This window comes from Cydia pomonella, chromosome 13, assembly GCF_033807575.1.
Source record: "Cydia pomonella isolate Wapato2018A chromosome 13, ilCydPomo1, whole genome shotgun sequence".
NCBI classification, from domain to species: domain Eukaryota; kingdom Metazoa; phylum Arthropoda; class Insecta; order Lepidoptera; family Tortricidae; genus Cydia; species Cydia pomonella.
The window spans coordinates 17,286,347-17,307,723 of record NC_084715.1 but is presented as its reverse complement, the minus strand read 5'-3'; the positions used below and the strand labels follow the sequence as shown (position 1 = coordinate 17,307,723).

Genomic DNA, 21,377 nt, shown 5'->3' with positions numbered 1-21,377 from the left:
ATGTACCTATCTATGGACCTTTTTTGCCTGATAATAAATGATATTCGATTTTTGGATTTATATAGTTCACCATTAATCACTATTCACCATAAAAATCTAAGATATTCCATCCATGTCTGAAGAAAAAAGGTTTAGGTATTTAAGATAAAAATGTTATTTTCATCTTTTACTTGACGTAATTGTTCCTTATATAATAATGTAGGTACAGACCTACTACCGGGTTCGGGAGTACCTATTTCAACGTCATAAAAATCTGCTCCTGATTTGATATTAATCGCAAGATACAATAACAATTATATTCGATAAATATAAACTTGAAATTAACGAAGTTATAATGCCGCTCTTAGATTCGCTAAGCCTTCTTCAAGGGCTTCCGAAGATTATTTTGAGTCTTTTGCCAATTAGCAGTCATTAGGTTGAATTTTTTTGCTGTTATTCAACACTTACCAACTTCGCAACTCGCAGTATGAATACATGTGACCTCTGGTTACATATGGGTCGATTTTTGGAATAAAATTCCTTATCAGACGGTTGGCGAATGGGGGCTAGGCGGAAATATATCCGTCACGGCCCTCTTTTGTTTAATTCTTGCTCGAGACTAAATAGCCTAATTTCACCGACTTACGTATATCCTATAGTGGTGCAGTTGGCAAACAGCCGCTTAGAAACAGATGGAAACAGCGACGCCGACCTTGACTCAGCGTGCGCTGCTTTGCCGATCAGCGTGAATTGTTAAGACTGATTGCTCACGAAATATAATCAGCGGTGGCATCATGGTTCCATTTTTATCACTTGTCACTATGCCCGTCACTTTCGCGCTTACTTACTTGTTAGAACATGACAGGCATGGTGACGAATGATAAAGTTTGACTGGTAAAGCATTCCTCATGCCATTAAGTTCGCTTTTAGTACATTAAGTTTTTCTTTTGTGCAATAAAGTTTAAATAAATAAATAATAAATAAAGAGCCGACCATCTTAGCCTTACAGGTGTCTTCTGATAAAGGTGCGCATGAGATGCCTGATGACCAGGGGTCGGACAAAAAGTGCGGATGACGTAAAAATGACGTAATCTTGCACACAGGATGATGTTTGAGTTTGTATTTAAACTTCCGTGTGACATGTAGTAACAAAGTAGTATTAATGAAGTAACAAAATAAACGTAAATAAATCCATGGAATTAATAATACAGGTGGTAGGGTGATGTAGTGAATAAAATAAATTTCACGAAACTTGTTACCATAAGGTATAATTATTTGCAATTAGTTAGAACAAGTCTGTGGGATCCTCAGATAAATAGGTTTAATAGTCAAAAGTGGGAACAGTAGGTAAGATTAGCAGTATACGTGTTTGTCACGTACCTCCAAAAACGGAAAATTGCCACAATATTCGAGTAAAGATGCATGACATGACATTTTAGATCGTTTTCTTATACATTAGTAAGTATAAATTTTAGCTAAATATAATCGTGAAGATACAATAGCTAAACAGTAACGAAGTCAATTTATTGTTCATCTGATTGACAATGTGTCAGTCAAAAACGTACTTACTCATTTCAAGTGGCGATATCGTTTAATAAAGAGGTTGATTAATGATAAGTGATAATTGTTTATGAAAATCAAAAATACTATGTATTTGAAATCATCCTATAAGTGGTTTGACGTCATGCGCACTTTTTGTCCGACCCCGGCTGATGACTCAAAGACGTATCAAAACAGCATAAAAACCATATCAAATTGTTAAAACAGAGTCGGCCTACAGCAAGGCAGCTCGGTGCGCCGGGATCGGAACTGCTACAGAGCAATCAGATATATTACAATGGCAGTCACATTTCGGGTACGATATTACAAACCAATTGCAATTTGTAATGGTAAATACGGATGTTTGGATTGTTGCTGCTTTTACAATCTCAATATTATTACTACTATTGATATTTTGACTATTTTGAGCAAATAATGTAAATTTTTGCCATCTGAAATCTCGCGATTTTGAGCTAGTTTTGGAAATACGACCTCGTCGACAGAGCCACGCTGTGCGCATACTAAGCCTTTGGCTATACCAATTTCTTTAACTCAAGTACCCATGAAAATTGAACAAGATTACCGATTACTAATAACAATGTAGCTTTATATTACCTGTCTATGCTACATGCTTTGACAAGTTCCTGGTTAATCCGGCAGACTGATTTCAGACCGCTCAAACACAGTATTACAGTCGTAAGAACAATTGTTAAGTCAGTTCGAATTTGGACTTTGTTGCATGAGGACACGGTAAAGAATTGAATGAGTTTTGTAATAGATTTTATGGTTGGCATGCGTGGTTGGCAGATTTAGTATCAATAGCAATCAAACGCACGACACATCAAAGGGATTCCCTGCAGCGGTTAGTTTTAGGGTTGCCAGCGTAGGAATTGCTTTTTATCCGGCTGTGGGGCAAAGGAGGGTAGTGTGTTTATCAGTCTATGTAGGTATGAGTGAAAGTGTTTGCTGGTATCGTGGGACATAACGACTTTAAACAACTGGCAAAATCTGAACAGGATCAAATCAAATCTATCCAATAATAGGTTTAATTATTAAATATTACTGTATAGAAAAATAGAATATTATATAGAAAAGCCTTATCAGATTGTTTAATATAGATTAATGTATACTAATTTAATTTATAATTACCGTGTTTAGCCAGAGATACATTTAAACTATTATTAGCATAGTAAAATTGTATATCTGTCCTGCCTTCTTCAACTTTATGTGTATAAGTAACTTGTGGATAACGTTGTTGGCTGTACATAAAAACAACACTTATAATGTAACACCATTTGTAGATTGTATTTATATAGTTGTTTGTTATCCCTTAAAAACAATAAAATAAAATAAAATAAAATTACATAGCACATTTCTAGGGTGAATTAATTTTTTGTGACGTGGATCAGACGAAAATTAAATCCATGTATTGTATTATAATATATTTTTTAAGTTATCAATAAGGAAACAATGCAGGGAAGACTGTTAACCTCTGATTACCATTTAAATAAATATTTATTCGTATTAAAAACATATAAATCCATAAGATTCCTAGTAAATGCACATTGAAACACAATTTATTAAAACAATTCCTCATTTATAACGGATATTTACCAAATCCCTGTCAAATATTGATTTTATCTGCGGTGGCAACCATCGCAGCCGACTTCGACTGTTGATTCCGGCCCGACTTAAATATCTGGTGTCCAATACCGGTTGTTTCCGCAGCGCTGAATCGCGGTAATTGGGAGCCCGGAGTCTGAATCAAAATTCAACACTACACCAATAAACATCTACACATGTTAGAAATTCAACACCACTTAAAATCTATAGGTATAAGTTTTAGGCCGTGGACTGGACCCAGCCGGCGGCGCGCGATGAGGCGGTAAATCAATACAAGGCCATTCAGACATTGCGCTCGACCAAATGCATGAATGGCCTTGATATGCCACTCGTCGCGAAGCGTGCCCTTGCGTCCAGTCCGCGGTCTAAGAGCGTCAAGTGCGTTAATTTGTTTTCCTACTCCTCTACTGTTATCTGTCATTTATACATTCATTAACACGAATATAAGAACATACATAAAAGATTTCAAGAAAAGTCTATATTGTCTATTCCTCATAAAAGCTCTTGTGCTTTTATACGCTATAACGTTACTGCGATTAATGGCTACCAACCTAACAAAACCAAAACGAATACAGTTTTAAACTAAGTGCATTGATGCCAACTTACAAAATATTCATTTGGTTGCATAGTAAAAATAATTACTTCATAAGTCAGAAACAGGCATGTGACACCCGTAATATAGCAACACCCATAGACTACGAAGACCGCTTAGCGTTGCTTGTTAGTCTCCGTGGGCTACGGTGGCCAAAATTGAGAAAAAACTGTACAAAAAATTAATTTAGCAAGAAGCAAGTACCAGGGCCTCATGAGTTACGAGGAGGTGTCACCGACCGGCCGGCCGCGGCCCGGGGCGGGCCGGGCGCGTAACAAGGTATGCTCGCGCGTCTTACTTTTGCTGTAATTTGTTTACCTAAATTGAGATTTATTTTTGTTGACTCGTAGGAAAAATATTGTATGCAACGTTGTATAAGTAGGTCAAAAAATTCTCGTGGCGTATTCCTTTACAATGTTCGCCTACGCCTTCGGCTCCGGCTCACATTGTAACTCACGCCACTCGCCTTTTTTGACCCTTCTTATACAACTGTTGCATAAAATACTATAATTCTACGACGGTGGCAAAGATACTATAGCATATGGCCCACCTGATGGAAAGTATAGAGGCCCTATAGTATAAAGGTATCACGCGTTATGGACCCAAGTCCCACTTTCTCGCTTGCCATAAGGATGTTTTGACAGGTTATTAGTATAAAGATACAAGCAAATAGCGACAAATCCCTAATGTCAGAATATTAATACTTTAGAAATAGAATAGAAATTTAAAAAAAAGTAGTGTTTTCCCGCTTTGTAGAGGCAAGTGACTACGAATAGAGCGCCCACGCTATAGTAATCTAAATTGTATTTTTTCTTATTTAATGCATCTTAATTATAAGATGTACCTAAAGTTTTGAAAAGATGTGTCCCGCCGAGTTTCTTGCCGGTCTATATCGGGATACCCTCCTCCAATTGAGGGGGGATTTAAATTTCGGGGGAGATTAGAGCCGGTGTTTGACGTTCATAAGCGCATTGTAATATGCCTACTTGAATAATAAACTATCTTTATCTTATCTTTACCTAGCAGGTTCCCGATAGGTACTCAATGTGTTAATAGTTAAAAAACCCATTAATGAAGTAAAAAGAAAAAGCATGTCTATTTTACAAACAAAAAACTTACAAATGCTTTGCGTTGTCAAGTAAAACAAGCAATTTTTTATTTTTTTTTGTCCGATTATGATGAAATTTGATAGGTTTGAAAAGCTCCTTATTCTGGTCGGAATAATCATGAAATCCAAAATTTGGGACAATTTTTTTTTTATGAAAATTCAATTCAATAGGATTGTTTCCATCTACAAATCTCAGGGTCGAATTGTATCCTAATAAATTCTTTTGGATTATAAGAACACGTTAAACTACTTTTAGGGGACCTGTAATGACCATATTTTTGTAAATATTGAATTTAAAATATCTGTTGACACACGTCACGTGACCAAACTCGAAACGTTATTGAAGATTCTGATGACGTCACAACTCTCGGATTGACACTGTTGACAGTTAGGCGATAAACAACAAATGACAAATGTCAGTTGACAGTTCGTATCTTGTACGTGTGTATGTAGTTATGTGTCAAACCGTAAACTGTGACGTCACACAATTTTCAAAGAGCGTGTTGGGCTCGAAAGCATATGTAAAAATATATTTTGTTAAATTAATATATTTAAAGCCGTTTTTAGTATAAAAGTTGAATTTTATGGCAACTTTTAGTTAATATAGAACGTGATACACGCGTTTCGAAAAATTGGAAACAAGCCTAACAACAAATTAAAAAATGGCCCTATTATAGTTCGTGTGATCCACGATGACGTGCAGATTTGTCAAATCTAACCTTTAATAACATGACAATACGAGTCAAGGCTCACGTTTTCGTGAATGACATATAAGCGTCTTTTCAGAATTAACGCATTCTCTGCCAGCGACTCGGAGGGCGATTCTAAATTAACAATTTGTCATGGGTTTGAACTGGTTTTGATACTCGTGCGACATTGACGATCGTGCACAAACCAGCGTGAGCGATCTTCAAGGTTGTAACCAGTTCAATATCATAAAAAAATGTTATATCTGAAATCAACTGTTCTCTCTCTATTCGTAGACACTTTTCGGTCCTAACGAGTTTTTCCATACCGGCTACGAACGTAGCGCGTAGCTCGCGCTGGCGGTTGAATGTACTAAATCTCAGCCTACGTTCTACGCCGTAGCGCGTAGCAGGGTTTATTACGCCCTTGAGCAAAATCCAGGAGGCGTTTAAGTAGGTTATTAACTCATAGAAATGGCGCTTAATCGCGTATTAAGTTTTAAATTTACCTCCGACGTTTCGAGGACGGCGTTGTTCCGGTGGTCTCGGAGAAGACTGGCTTTAGTTGACATTAACATTTTATAGCCGCGTGAGTTTTTTGAACTACCCGCACTTGGACACGTATGAGTTAATAATGTGTTAAAATCGTGAAAGTTTAAATCAGCGTACTTATACGCTGTTGTAATAACTGGTACCTACTGATTGTAATAACTAGTTATGAATTTGATCTGAAATTGATATGAAAATGATCTGTCAGTGTTAAAACTGACATTTCTTCATATAGAAACGAGAGGATCATATCCAATCGATAATAATTCCGATGAATCGTTTAGGTAAGTTATGAACGAAGTTTATGAACGTTATGATAAATACATAGTAACCTTGGTGTATTTTATTTGGTGTAAGCGTGATGTGTATAAGGTATTTGATTGTATTTAAAATAAATTATTTCACACCATGCATGGAATAAAGCATCACAACATTAATAGAGAAACGTAGACAACGGTTATTTTTACCCGACTGCCAAAGGGAGGAGGGTAATGTTTTTCGAGTGTATGTATATGTATGTATGTATGTCTGTTTCTTTGTAGCCTAAACGGCTTGATGGATTTTGATATATGAGGTATCGTTAGATTCGTCTTGATCATGGGAGTGTCATAGGATGTTTTTTGGGGGTACCTAACTAAAAAATTATAAAAAAAAAAAAAAAATTATAAAAAAACAAAAAACCCGACTGCACACTAAAAAGAGGAAAACAAGCCCCACAAGAATATTGTTGTTGATGGTAAGTATCGCAGGCGGGGACCAAGTTCACCTTTTAGCAGAATCTCACTTAGGTAGGTATTTTCGTTGGTGGCGGTCAAGTTGGTCCCCGCCTGCGATACTTACCATCAACAACAATATTCTTGTGGGTTGTGGGGCTTGTTTTCCTCTTTTTAGCCTTTTTTTTTCTTTTTTTAAAATAATATTAGACTCAATTTCTGGTTTCGACTGTCCGAAAAGGGAAACTGATTTGACTAGTAGTCAAATAAAGACCGACTAGAAATATATGATGATTGTCAGGAGGGCGCTGTTATTCTCATGTATAGGGTGACAGTTCAGTTTAGTATGAAAAATTTAGTTCCAATTAAATTCCGCAATATGGCGCGTGATCATATATTACTGGTCAGGCTTTACCCTATATATTGTATAGAGAGTAATGTCATATATTAATTATACCTATTAAGTCAATAATATTTGTTTTAAAACTCGTTGTTGCCGGTGCAAGCCAATTTGGTTTGGGTTTGGGTTTGGTTTGGTTGGTACGCTATGACATCTTCAATGTAACGTAAACCCTAAATGGCTCAGCAATTAAAGTCCGTGACTGTACCTGGTCTGCACAAATGGGGATATTATTGACATTAATCTGTTTCTTACCTACACAAGCTACATGTATGCCAACTTGTATGCTTTCTTCTGGGTGGGACTGGGTCACGTCTGAAAATATCAATACGAAAAAAGTGGAAAAAATATGTATACACGACTTTATTGCCCACATGTTAAGGTAGTGTATACATATTTTTGGCATATATTCGTATAGATATTTTCAGACGTGACTGTACTTTGAGTCTACGAGTGGGACTAATGAAAATGATTTCCATTTTTTAACACCGTAATGGGTGAAACACAAAACTGTGTTCGCGTCTTTCTTGTGGACATATCCAAAAGTTAAAGGGCTATAAAGGTTAATTTTCTTATTTAACCCTTATCCACATGAAAAGGTACTCTTTTTATTTGGATTAGTATGATAAAATCATTAGCATGCTCACAAGCTGGTAATATAACTATTGCCGACAGGAGAGAAAATTTGAGTGTTCGTCCGAACTGTACAGTTTTCTCTCCTGTGGGCAACAGACGCGAACACTGTTTTGTGTGTGACTTTAATAGTTGACACAAGTGTTCTCTCTCTATACATACTCGCAAATATGTACTATTTAATGTATCTTAAAAATTGACAGAAAACCAATGTATTTTCAAAATGTTCAAACACCCCGTTTGTTTTCTAATGACCCCTGCAATAGTACTTATTAGGTTTTTGATAGATTATAGACCGATCAAGTCAATTTTCTAATCAAGTTAATGTCGCATGCCCTTATTAATATCACAATATGCATGCTATCGATGCTATAATTACAGACATAACTTTTGCCACGACAATGATCCAAGGGGCATATCTAAAAATAGCGCATTGCCACGACTCAGCCACGTACGCCTTTCGCATTGGACGGCCAAGGCTCATTTGTCTATCAACTGTCTCTGACACACAATAGGCGTTGTATGGAAAGAAAGAGACACGTTTATGGTTTTTATCCGTTTGTGATCAGTGCTTTATTTTAGATGGTTCGGTAAGTTGTGGAGTTGTTGAACTGAGCTTGTTGCTGGCGGCGAGTCGGTTTTCACTGTTCTAGTCTCGTTTTAGTTGTACTTTCAAATGATTATGCAGCCGAAGGTAAGTTTTATGAAGTTATTTTTTTTAATGATGTCGTAAAAATGGCACGTAAATAAATCACTACAAAAATTTAAATACAACCGGTGTCTAACAGGCTGGCTATGACCAGCAGCTAAGCGTAGCCTTCAATAATACATTGTTAACCAAGGGATGAAAGGCACTTATTTCAATCGAGTTAGTTCTCTCGTTCGAGCGCCAACAGTCTGAGGCTCAAAATTATGCCTTTCACCTAAATTAAACATTTTTATGTTGTATATATTTAAAAAAACATGACTAAGTATAAACATTCATAGCCTTTCTGGAGGGACCTTTCAAAAACTATATTTTTTTGTATGTTGTGGATTTATTGTGAGCTTTATTAAGTAAAACAAGAAAAAAACAAATAACAGAATTATATAACTAAATAACCTATAAAACTTAAAATCTAAATCTAAAAATAAATAAAACTAATAATTAAAAACTATCCCCCTTCGGCATGGTGCCGTAGATGCTGGTAGCATTTTTTTGTTGTCCAAAAAATGTTTATTCATGATCAATTAATCACACAAACAGTAATAGACATACATAAAAGAGAACATAGCGAGAATAAAGTGTCACGAAATGGCCTCATCTCAGCATGTTGCTGGCGACTTCCAGCGCTGATCTTCCGATTTTTCATTATTTTTGTACCTACATTGTATACCAGGAGAAATATTTTAAACATCATTATTCTGGTAAAAAAAAGTTGTGTGTATAATAATTGACCTTTTATGTCAAGGTATGTATGTTATAGATATTTTCCGACCACACGTCTGACGCTCGCAAGGTGGTTTCAACTCAAAACGTCCGCCGAAAGTTAAACAATCTGAATCTCAAAATACTGTTGTTCAAAAGAGAAACCTTTTTTTGACTATGTTCAAGGTTTTAGGGGCTTTTATTATTCTAAAAGGCCTCATCATTATTAACTGCATCCTTCGGTTCATTAGGTGCCTTCATTAATTTTAAAATAAATACTAAGAATTAGGTATTACTTAATAGGCATTAATCATTTATGGCAATCGATTTGTTTCATTAAGTTATACTGTACCTAAAAGTTGTATACACGGACTTTAATTGATGAGCTATTTAGGGTTTACTTTACATTGGACATTTCATACCGTTAGTATAGACAACCAAATTAGCTTGAACCCTAAATGGATCAACGATTAAAATATGTGACCGCGTTTACAATATTTTATGTACATACTTTACACACAGTTTGTGTTATGTTATTAGGTATGTATGTAAATTTTAAATTATCTTCTTACTTTAATAAAAGTAAGAAAAAATCGACACTACGTAATACAGGATGTAACAAAAATATTGAGGATCTATTTAAAGGCATATTCGGTATCGTTCTGATTAGGAAAAAGTAGATTTTTTTTTGGCGAGATATTCTTTTTTCTATGGGGTAGGTTGTCCTTTTCGGCCAAACCCTCCATACAAAGGCCAAGAATATTTCGCGTCGAAATAATCGAATGTAAATTAGTGCTTGAATATTTTTATTAAATTTAATTACATCCACCTATATTACGAGTACTTTAATTGTCATTAATTAGGAAAATTATAAACAGGTAGGTACTAATCAGAATAAAGTATAAAAACATATGTATAAATTATAGCAATAAATCTTATATTTTCTTTAATAATATCATAATTTTAAATTTATGAAATATGAGGTTAACTACATTAAATGTCACAAAACAAAATCTTACAAAGCAGTTATTACTTCTCATTAATACGATGCAGTTATTGATCGATCCGGCTTTACATGTCCTTACTTATTTCAAGCTGTAATGCAAGCCAGCCGCCAATGCAATGCACACAATGTAGTATCAGCCTAAATATTCCTTACTTGCATGCAACCTTTTTAAACCTGCCATATAAAATCAAGAATATCGTATAAGCCTAAAAATCCCTTAGCTGCATACAACCTTTTTGTTTTATGTTACCGTTAAAGGACGCGCGCATTTGGGCGGGCCACCTGATGCGCCCGCCCAGACGGAGTAGTCGGCGAAAACCACGGCACCGAATGCACGCCGGCCTAAGCCGCGAACTTTTCCGACGAGAGTTTTTACAGTTGTCCGGATGAACTCTCTTGTTACTTTTTCAAAAATCGAATTGGTTTCGGCCGCAGATTTATAACCGGCTTGCTTTTTTTATTGTGACTTCCAGTGGTACTTAACTGTTTTCTTATTCAGTCATACTTAAGTAAACTTTTGTGAAACTTTAGTTGAAAAGTTCTGTGATATTAATTTTCTTTAATAATAGTTTTGATTGGATGTAGTCAAGGAATACAATGGACGATTCTTCCCTGTGTTCTAATTATAAAAATGAGAAAATAAGTTTAAAGATTTCAAAGGACTTAAATAATCATAATTGGCTAGTTAATGGAAGCCAGACCCATCGATGCAAACATAATAAAAGAAAAGGTACAAAGAAGGTGCCAAAAAAGGCGCCAAAGACGAGAGAATCTTTAAAAGTCCGCCTGCCGATTCGGTGAGTACAACTAGGAAGGTGCGTCAGTATATTTAGGTGCATGCAGTAAAGTTTTACTTTATTTTAGTTTTTACAATTAGTTATTCATTAAGCTTTACTTTTAGCATAATTTTTTTATGTGTAGGTAAAATATTTTTTACATAAGAATATTTCTTCATTTCATTCTGACTAACAAATATAAAATTAAAAATAAATACAAAGAAGCTAGACTTTAATGTATATTTTAAAGAACCTCAAACGTTGACCTCAAGGAATTAGTCTTGCGATACAGCGAGGAAATGCTGCAACGGCAACGTGCCGCAGGGGCATAGTTTTTAGTATTTTATTTTAAGACTAGTATTATTTATTTTTACAACTAGGTTTTAAGTTTTCTAGTTCAGTTATTAATAAAATTATAACACGATATTTCATAAATAACTTAGTATTCTTGATTTATGTCTCCTAATTCATCTTGATATCATCGATCCTATCTTACGGCTACTTTTTACATATATTATAATAAGTAATAATATTGTGTTTTTGCTCAAGGCCGTAATCAGTATCACATTTTCATTAAAGCTTTTTGAGGCATTTTTTGTAATGAGTTCGATTGTTATGACGACCTTGGTCACTAAAAAATTAAATTGATTTGGCTTGTTTTCTGTTTCAAGTAAGAGTATGATAACGACTCAAGTATTAAAAAAAAACTAGTTTCAATATCTTATTGTAGGTACTTAATACAACAGCACAACATCTCAAGGTCACCGGCGCCCTGCGTATTTTTTTTGGTTGCATGGCGCTTTCTTTGCCGGAAAAAATAAATAGTTTTTAATCTAATTATTGTCTTATTTTTTTGTTTCAAGTAATTTTTGTAAAGCGCTAACCGCTATAGCGAAGCCTTTCTAAAATTTAATAACTGCAGTGAACCAATTTGTTGACTATGACCACTATGACTTCATATATGTCAAAGTCTAAAGGAAATTATATTCACGATTTTAAATAATTTGTCGTGACAAAAAAATCGCAATATTAGCTCTGATATTATCTTGTGTCTACAATCTGAAATATATAAGTTTATGTCAATGTGTTACCTACATGATTTATTTATCGTATGGCGGTTACACACTGGTTACAAAAAAAAAATAGTACAGTAAGTATTCAAAATTGTAAAGTAACCTACATGATTTATTATGTAATGGGGTATCGTGTTGTAACTCAATTTCCTCATTGGGTTGACTAATGCCCAATGACACTGCCCATGACCACATCTGCATAGAAGTTCCGTAAAACTACACAACTATAGTCCAATACTGCAACTATGGTCCACAAGTTCGAAAGGAAATTAAGTATCTATACCATTGTTTCTTTTGGTTTACTCCTAGTTTTACCTTCCATTTATAAACATACTTTGCCTTAGAACTACAAAAATATAGTAAAATACACACCTGAACGAGAAAAGACGAGTTTATTTGTGGACCATAGTTGGAAGCTTTGGACTATAGTTGGGTGGTTTTACGGTTATTAAAAACTTTCAAACCCATTATCACCCTAAAGTGTATTTATTAATTTAAAAAAAAATCAAGAGTTTTATAACCTAACACTGAAGAATATAATTCTAATCTATTCACTCAGTTTTTCACAAATGAAATGAAATAAAATAAAATGTACTAAAAACATTTTAGTTCAGCTCGTAAGCTTCAAGTGTCAACCGGAGGAAAGCATGAAACTTGGCAGGTATTTAGCTTATGTAGGTAATAAAAAAATAGAAGGGGAAACAACTTGCTTATTTTTTCCCATTTTTGTGTCTCATTTTGTATTTATTCATTTTTATTAGAAAATCCGGACAAGCGCGAGTCGGACTCGCTCACCGAGGGTTCAGTACTTTTTAGTGCTTACTGTTATAGTGGCAATAGAAATATATCATCTGTGAAAAGACGGACAGTGGAGTCTTAGTAATAGGGTCCCGTTTTTACCCTATGGGTACGGAACCCTAAAAACGTTTGTAGTCACAACAAAACTGCCCACGGACAATACCTATATTCTACATTAAATTCTCTACAATAGTTGTCTTTAAAGTATAGTATGTATAGTTTTCAATTTATGCGGCGTGCGAATTATGACGAGCGATTTTATTCTGCCGTACAACATAGGTAGTATGGGGGCTTCAACCAACCAAAAAAGGCTTTTCTCAAAGACGGGCCCACACCCACCCACACAACACCCATTTAACAAGTTATTTCCACTTCAATTTTTTCTGACTTACTAATTTAATGCTCCAGACGAGGCCATAATTTAGAAATTGGTTAGGGAAATTAGCCGTACTATTGATGTTGGTTCGGGCGCGCGTGTAGCTTTTACTTCTCCGTACTTAAAAATTAATAAATGAGCTGATGCTATAAAAATAACATTAATCCGATTTACAGTTTAAACCTAGAGTCCTAAACCTTACATTGAACAATTTACCTGCTCTAATAAAATCAAGCCATATCGTTTTGTATAGTATGTTTTTATTTTTCCAGAATTTGGGACGCCATGCAAGAACAGAATGCACGGTTTAATACGCCGACATCCAACAAAACGGTTGCACATCGGTTCTCTCAATCACCAGATCCACCGGCTACATTCCCCATGCCTTCGAGTCCCACGAGCTTGAGGATGATCCGCCATCCCGTCCCCACCAGCAAGGGTCGGATGTCGTTCGCTGATAAATTGGAGCAGATTGTTAAGGTCCCTAAATTAATAATACCACCTAAAACGACATTTCAAAGGTCGACCGGTATGCCACTCATACCTGGAGATATACCTCCTACTAAAGCACCCGCAAATGATCCGGAAAAAAATAAAACTGAAGAATCGATAATTGCAAACATACTCAAAACACCTGCGGAAACGTGCTTATTAAACAGTACCAGTGAATCTCCGATGCCTATGAAACACAAGTTACCATTTACAGTAGTCCCACACAGGGGCAGTTACATTAAAAAAACAACTAACCCGCTAAACAAAGAAAATACTCGTACACAGGCTGAAAAAGAAACCCAAACCGAAAAATGTTTTATTGTAACTGAGGAAGAAATTCAAATCCTAGAGATAGTAAAAAACAGTGGCTTGTCGAGTGAAGAAATACAAAATTATCTTGTCAATTGCAAGAAGGAGAAAGAAAAGAAAAGCGATGAAAAGATTATAGACATAGAAGATGATTCTGAAGAAGATGCAAATGATTTGTATGCCAAACTAATGAAGCACAGTACTAACAACAAGTTTGTGCTTAACAAAATTGCTAAGATATTGCAAAAGAGCAATAGTTCAATTAGTACGCCATTGACGCCTCCTAACGAACCGCCATCCAATCCCCTTTCCGCATCTACCGCCCCCATCACTGCAATAGGTACCCCATCAGAGCACTTCATGCCGAGCCCCATAACTGCAGCTGGTGCAGTGGCAGATACATTAAAACCCGCATTTAATCCGCAAAATTTAGAGGCTAATGATCTACAAAAAGGTTTTGCGGTATCAGCTATGTTACTTCAGATGGGTTTTCGCATTGTTCGAATAGAACCGCAGACTCAAGGGACTCAAACAGAAGAAAATAGAGAAAACAATAAAAGAAGAAAAATCCAATCTAACACAAATGAGAATCACACTGTTAATGAATTGATGGGTCATTATAAGCAGAACGTCCAACGCCCGCCTGTGGTTCCCATCTTACCGTCTCAGGAGTTACCTGCGCCGGTGCCCCAAATGCAGGATATGCCAGTATTCCAGCCACACAATTCGCCGCACCAGCAGCAACCACAGCAGCAACCTCAGCAGTATGCTTCCGAGCATATCGAGCGGCCGGCGCAGTACTACCCGCACATGAGCAGTTTCATAGCACACCAGCGTGGTCAGAATACTGCGACGAGGAACCCCCATTTGAGTTCAACAGCAGCACATAACCCCTTGGAGCACAATCGAAATACCAATACATTCAGTACATCACAAACAGTAAGTGTATTTTGTATATTTTCCTACTGTTTAAAGCGTAGTTCTGAATTTCCTACTGTCACACATTAGATGATATTTTTTAGTTTTACGCACATAAACGACACTGGACTGATTTTATCATACCTATACATGTGCCATAGGTACCATAGAAAAGAAATATATTATTTTAATATTATAAATATGAAAATAACACGCCTAAACCGCTAAACCGGTTTTGATGAAATTTGGTATGGGGGTAGTTGGAGGCCCGAGGAAGAACATTTTTATCATTGCATCATCATCATTCCACGCACACGAAATCGCCAGCAGAAGCTAGTAAACCTCCCCCTGGATAAAACAACAGTTACTTTAGAACTTTTATTTGTTCACAGCCAGTCCAAATGCAAAATCAAGCCCAGCTGTACCCCAATAACCAAAGAAGGCAGAGCTTAGTCGGGCAGCCCCACCTCTCGCGAGTGATGTCCACCCGCGAGGCCAACATGCATGGTTCGCAAGTCCAGCAAGCGTGCTGGGGCTACACGCATTATTACGATAGACAGGGCTACCCTCAGAGACACCAGTAGATTCTTTCCTGATAATTTGTGAGTCAGATCTTGTTAGCGGACAAACCTGTCAATGTTTGGCGAAATGGGCCAGGATGACTACTGTCCGCAGTTGTCAGAATAACAATTGTACCTATAATTATATTACTATAAGGTATGAATGTATCATTTTCAATGTTGTGAAGTAACGTAATTTAGACTTAAACGGAAAATTAAATTTTCTGGCCACATGTACCTAAATTAAAATATTTGTTAGAATTAAGTACAGCTAGAATATAGCTGAATTCGGTGATGTATCATTTTCAATGTTGTGAAGTAATTCAATTCAGACTTAGACGGAAAATAAAATTTTCTGGTCACATGTACCTAAATTAAAATATTTGTTAGAATTAAGTACAGCTACAATAAATGTTATCTTCTTGTATTTTTTTCTCGTTTACACCTTCTCATTACAAAAAAGCTTTGATTATGTATGTGTTACCGGCCGATCGTAAGATCAGGTCGATTGTGAAATTCCTATGCATATCGAGAAACCTGAAAATTACTATAGGGTTTGTATAATTTTCAATGTTATGAAGTAGGTAATACAATATATGTTGTAATATGTGTTATGTTATGAGGTAGGTAAGACGGAAAATTAAATTTTCTGGTCACATGTACCTAAATTAAAATATTTGTTAGAATTAAGTATAGCTACAATAAATGTTTATTCTCTTGTACTTTTTTTGTTGTCTACGATGTGGAGTACTTTCCATCCCCGATAAAAGAAGCAGAGGTAAACCGTAAACAAGATGGAAGGACTTAGAGCTAAAAGATATGATTGAGTGCAAAGTATCGGACAACGACGTCAAGGATAGGGCGAAGTGGAAGCGAAAGATATGAAAAGCTGACCACATCACCATGTGGGATATATAGCTTGGAAGAGAGAAAAGTGAGAGGTGGGGTAAATGAGGCTCTTAAGTTTTCAGCTGCTCGGTCGTATTTTGAGTGTTTCTCCTGGCTATGTCTCTGTATTATAAAATATTACTATGGATTTCTTGACTGAGCACTCATATCATATTAGCTGTGCACCAATGCTACAGTTGTACATCTATACAAAATAACGGCCAAAAATATATTTACACGCTTCTAAAACACTGACAATAAGGTCGTGTGATGATGTTTGTGAACTCGACTGTACCCTACGCCTGAGCACTCCCTAAAATGTTTGTTCGTAACTTATTGGAGAGAGGTGGTAACAGAACGGACGGCTGGGTCCCTAGTTTTAGTACTTTTAGTGCAGGCTTGCATTGCCCATCGAGCGTATAAAGTCCAGCGAAGTTTGGTCTACGATTAGGTATTGTTCTTACTGGTGTCGAGTTCAAACTTATATTGGTTCACTGGATATGAGGTCTGTGTGTGTGTGAACAGACCAGGATTATTGAGGGTGCCGCTGCATCAATGGGCCGGATTACAGAGATGGAAATGTGGAAACGTAATGGACGTACCAAACAAGAAGACAGGTATTTATTTCATTTCATAAAACTATGTTCCTGTGTGACGCTAGTCGTAGGTAAATGAAATTGTATATGGAATAAATCTATTCAACACAAAGCGATGTGTCCTGTGCGTCTATTCATGAAGGTTATTTAGTCTTGTGGTTCTGTTTTGGTAGTTCGTATAAAGCGGATAAAGTTATATCAAACATGGTATTGGTATTCGTGTTACAAAAAACAATGTAGTACGTTTTTGATGGTGACTTTTATCGGAAGTAACGTACTTTAGAATTACGAATACCTACATCGAAATTATAGCAATTGTTTCTCTAATTACCAAAATTAATTTTTCGATTACATAAAACGAATAACTTTCTAAGTCTGTGTATGACACACTTCACGTGTTTTATAATAGTAAGCCAACGTTGCTCCGACTTGAATAGCACAAAGTGAGAGAGTGTCATTGTAAACGTCATATTTACATTAATGATGACATTTCCATACTTTGTCAATGCAAATGCCATACAGAATCAGTTTGGTCTGATACTTTTTCGAGTGACTTGAGTGGCATTAAATCTCAGAGCCCAAATCCTGCGGAATCAGGGTTACCTAAAATAAAACAGCACGTACTCTTAGGGCCACTTGCGCCATCCCACTAACCCGGGGTTAACCGGTTAAACCGTTAACCCTGTGTCAAATTGTACTGTTAACCATGGTACTCCGGTTTTAACCGGTAAACCCCGGGTTAGTGATTGGTGCAAGTGGCCCTTAATTTATTTTTTATTTTTTTATTTATTTAAAATATGTTTACACGACATTGCAGAAATCTAATGCGTCATGCAACCAAGATCAAACATATTAACAACAGCACATAATAAAAAGAAGATACAATACATAACGTAATCTCGTCCAGTTTAACCCCAGTAAGACACAAGTTTGCGCGTTTTCCGCTAAGAAAACCCCATTTGTCTTAGCGCCTAAGTTCCAGAACATTCCCCTTACCATTTCTGAGAGTATCGGGATACTCGATGTCGACATTACGAACGAAGTCCAATTTCGGGGCCATTTGGAACTCAAAGCCAAACTGGCCTCTAAGAAGCTCGGGGTGCTCAATAGAGCGAAACAGTACTTCACACCAGGTCACCGGCTTTCGTTATACAAAGCGCAGGTTCGACCACATATGGAGTACTGTTCTCACCTCTGGTCTGGAGCACCGAAATACCAACTTCTTCCACTTGAATCCATCCAACGTCGGGCAGTTCGTATTGTTGGTGACCCCGATCTCACAGTCGGTTTGGAACCTCTCAGTCTTCGGAGAGACGTTGGCTCTCTATGCCTGTTCTACCGTCTGTACAATGGGGAATGTTCTGAAGAACTTTTTGAATTGTTGCCACCGTCACGTTTTTATCACCGCACCTCCCGCCAAAGAAACAAAGTTCATCCTCACTTTCTCGACACTTGGCAAACCAAGAACAAGCGGGCATCTCGCTCGTTTTTTCCCAGAACGTGCAAGTTGTGGAATGAGCTACCTTCTGAGGTGTTTCCCTTGCGCTATGACATGGGGTTCTTCAAGAAGCAGGTTTTTAGGGTTCTCAAAGGTTGGCAACGCATAAGTGGCTCCTCCGATGTTGCTTATGACCATGGGCGGCGATGACTGCTTCCCATCAGGCGGCTCGTCTGCTCGTTTGCAAAAAAAAAACCTTACGCCCATGTGACGGTAGCGAAACGGAAACCAACCCTACCATCCAATTTTTTTTATTATATTTTATAAAGTGAACAAATGGAAGGGTGCGCTAGAGAATGGCGGTCTGAAACTAAATGCTGCGAAGACCGAGTACATGGCATGTGGCGGCACGGACCCCGACCCCATAAAGGTAGGAGACGAATTTGTCGTGAAAACGAATAAATTCAAATACCTTGGTTCCGTGCTGCACGAATCTGGTGAAATCGATCACGACGTCCAAGTCCGAATAAGTACTGCTTTGGGCAAAATGGCGAGAAGTAACCGGTGTCATCTGCGACCCTAGGATACCGGTGAAGCTAAAGGGCCTTGTGTACAAGAGCATCATCCGACCAGTCCTACTATATGGTAGCGAGACTTGGCCTGTCCTCGGAAGACATGTCCAGCAGCTTCACGTCACCGAAATGAAGATGTTGCGATGGATGTGTGGCGTTACGCGATTAGATCGCATACGTAACGAACACATTCGTGGCAGTCTTGGAATTCGTGACGTAGCGGATAAGCTGCAGGAAAGTCGCCTCCGATGGTATGGCCATATAAGCCGCAGACCAGTAGACTACGTCGGAAATAGATGCCTCAACCTCACTGTCCAAGGCCCTAGATCACGCGGCCGCGGTAGGCCTAAGAAGCGCTGGCTGGAGGTCGTGAGAGCGGACATGGTGGAGAGCAATCTCACATCTGAGGATGCCGAAGATCGGGCAAAGTGGAGAAGATTAAGTAGGAGAGCGGACCCTGGCGCTAGGCCGGGAAAACGCTAGGTTGAAGAAGAAGATTTTCAATTTTAAGTGGTGTCATTTGACATTGAACCTTACTACGTATTATTGCGTTTATTATTATTTATTTATTCATTAACAATATTACAATTGTGTCTGAATATTGACTATATCTAATACTTAAGTAGACAAGCAGAGTAATCTAACATGCGTCAATTCTATAAACTATAGTAAAAGATGAATTACAAATTGTCATACAAAATATCAAAACATCACTACAAAATAATTACAAATTATTATTGAATTATTTAAAAACGATAACTGTCAGTAAAATATTTAATAAATTCATCAATGGAATAAAAGCACTCCCGCATCAACAGCGCTCTTAATCTGCTTTTTAAAATATTCAGGCTAGTAATGTTCTTCCACTCACCAGGAAGTTTGTTGTACAGTTGTACACCCTGGTAGTGTGCGCAATGACGCACTACTTTTAAGTTCGGCTGCAATTTACAATCTCTAGCCCACCCAGGCCACCAATCACCCAGTAATTATTGCAGGTGACTAAATAAACATCCTGCATGTGCAAAGTTTCATTACAATCCAACACGTGGATTTAAAATGAGAACGAAACTCCGTTTGTATGGGAAGGTGAAAATCGGCCGAGCTTGCCGGCACTCTTAATACAAACTTCAGTGCGGAATTAAATAGACAGACCGCATATGATAATGACATAAGGTATGGCTAATCCTGTAATTAGTTTATAGAGGTTATAGCTTCAGTTTATACATTGCCCGGACCCATTGTTTATACGCTGGTACCAAGTTTGCGTATTTATTATATTTGAATTTCGCAGCACTCTCGGCGGCCGCGCCTGTTATTTTGCTAGTATGGGTGATGTGGGAGGGGGCAAAGGTGCTAACGCAAGTGGCGTCCCAAATCAGGCTGCGGCCTTTTGCCCAAGGTACCAGCGTAAGGCCGTCCGGTCGCTTACCGTCTGTGCGGCTTAAGCCCTGCGGCTCCAGGATACATGGTATATTGGCCGAGACCATGGCACGACGGATCAGCTCGTTGATGGCGTTATTATTACTTAGAGATGTATAAAGTCTCTAGATGTCGAATTACAAAAAAAAAACTAAAATAATAATAAAAAACACAAACAGATATTAAACTCTAAAATTATTTAGACCCAGCCGGTATTTATCTTTAATTGATCGTGTTTATTTGTTAACGGCATATTTAAATATGTTCCATTTTTATAACGTATAAATTTACTTTATGAATAAATGACTTATGTCTTAAGTACAAAGTTTCAAAGCAATCAAGCTAGTCGTTTTAAAATGAGAGCGTAACTACGTTTGAATTGAGAACCGAGCTTGCTGGGGACCCTTAGTTACATTGATTGGTTGCAGAGCTTGAAAAGCATCGTCAAAGGACAAATAATACAGGACATCAAAGGACTAATGCATTCCTACGATTGGGTAAATTTAATTTCTGTTTAATAATTGCATGTATGAGATAATTATTGTGTTACCGTCATCTTACATTTCTGTTTATTTTGCATTGAACAAGTCAATTAAAGATGTTAAAAAAAAGATTTATTTATTTATCTTTAACTTTATTGCACAAAATATATACAACAATGTAAAAATGGCGGACTTAATGCCAAATGGCATTCTCTACCAGTCAACCATAGGGCCAAACAGAGACACAATTGATGCAGAGAGAGAGAAAAAACGTAAATGAATTAAAAAGAAAAGCAAACTAATATACTTATAAACACAAGGCGCGCGGCACGGCAAGCATACATTACATACACAAACATTTTGATCGTGCCGCGCGAACCACCGCTCCCGCCGATGCCCGGTTCCGAGCGGAACAAACAAAACCTATAGACTTGAATGGGACCT

General features: G+C 37.2%; 1 protein-coding gene and 1 pseudogene across 2 annotated transcripts; both read left to right on the top strand.

The window, feature by feature from the left end:
• Positions 1 to 8,349: 8,349 nt before the first annotated feature.
• Positions 8,350 to 17,134, top strand: LOC133524428 (uncharacterized). Of its 2 annotated transcripts, none has more exons than XM_061860429.1 (3): positions 8,350 to 8,516; positions 13,532 to 14,999; positions 15,371 to 17,131. In XM_061860429.1, the coding sequence occupies exons 2-3, from the start codon at positions 13,545 to 13,547 to the stop codon at positions 15,560 to 15,562; spliced, it is 1,647 nt and encodes a 548-aa protein (XP_061716413.1). In that variant the 5' UTR covers positions 8,350 to 8,516; positions 13,532 to 13,544; the 3' UTR covers positions 15,563 to 17,131. The 2 variants fall into 2 exon arrangements, with proteins under 2 accessions (XP_061716413.1, XP_061716412.1); XM_061860428.1 differs by lacking the exon at positions 8,350 to 8,516 and adding an exon at positions 10,197 to 11,033 and having other exon boundaries at positions 15,371 to 17,134.
• A 92-nt stretch (positions 17,135 to 17,226) lies between these two features.
• Positions 17,227 to 19,589, top strand: LOC133524576 (uncharacterized; annotated as a pseudogene).
• Positions 19,590 to 21,377: the final 1,788 nt, after the last annotated feature.

Coding starts and splice junctions, on each gene's coding strand:
- LOC133524428 (XM_061860428.1), top strand. CDS start 10,834: ATGGACGATTCTTCCCTGTGTTCTAATTATAAAAATGAGAAAATAAGT. Junction 11,034..13,531: donor AAAGTCCGCCTGCCGATTCG/GTGAGTACAACT, acceptor TTATTTTTCCAG/AATTTGGGACGCCATGCAAG. Junction 15,000..15,370: donor CATTCAGTACATCACAAACA/GTAAGTGTATTT, acceptor ATTTGTTCACAG/CCAGTCCAAATGCAAAATCA.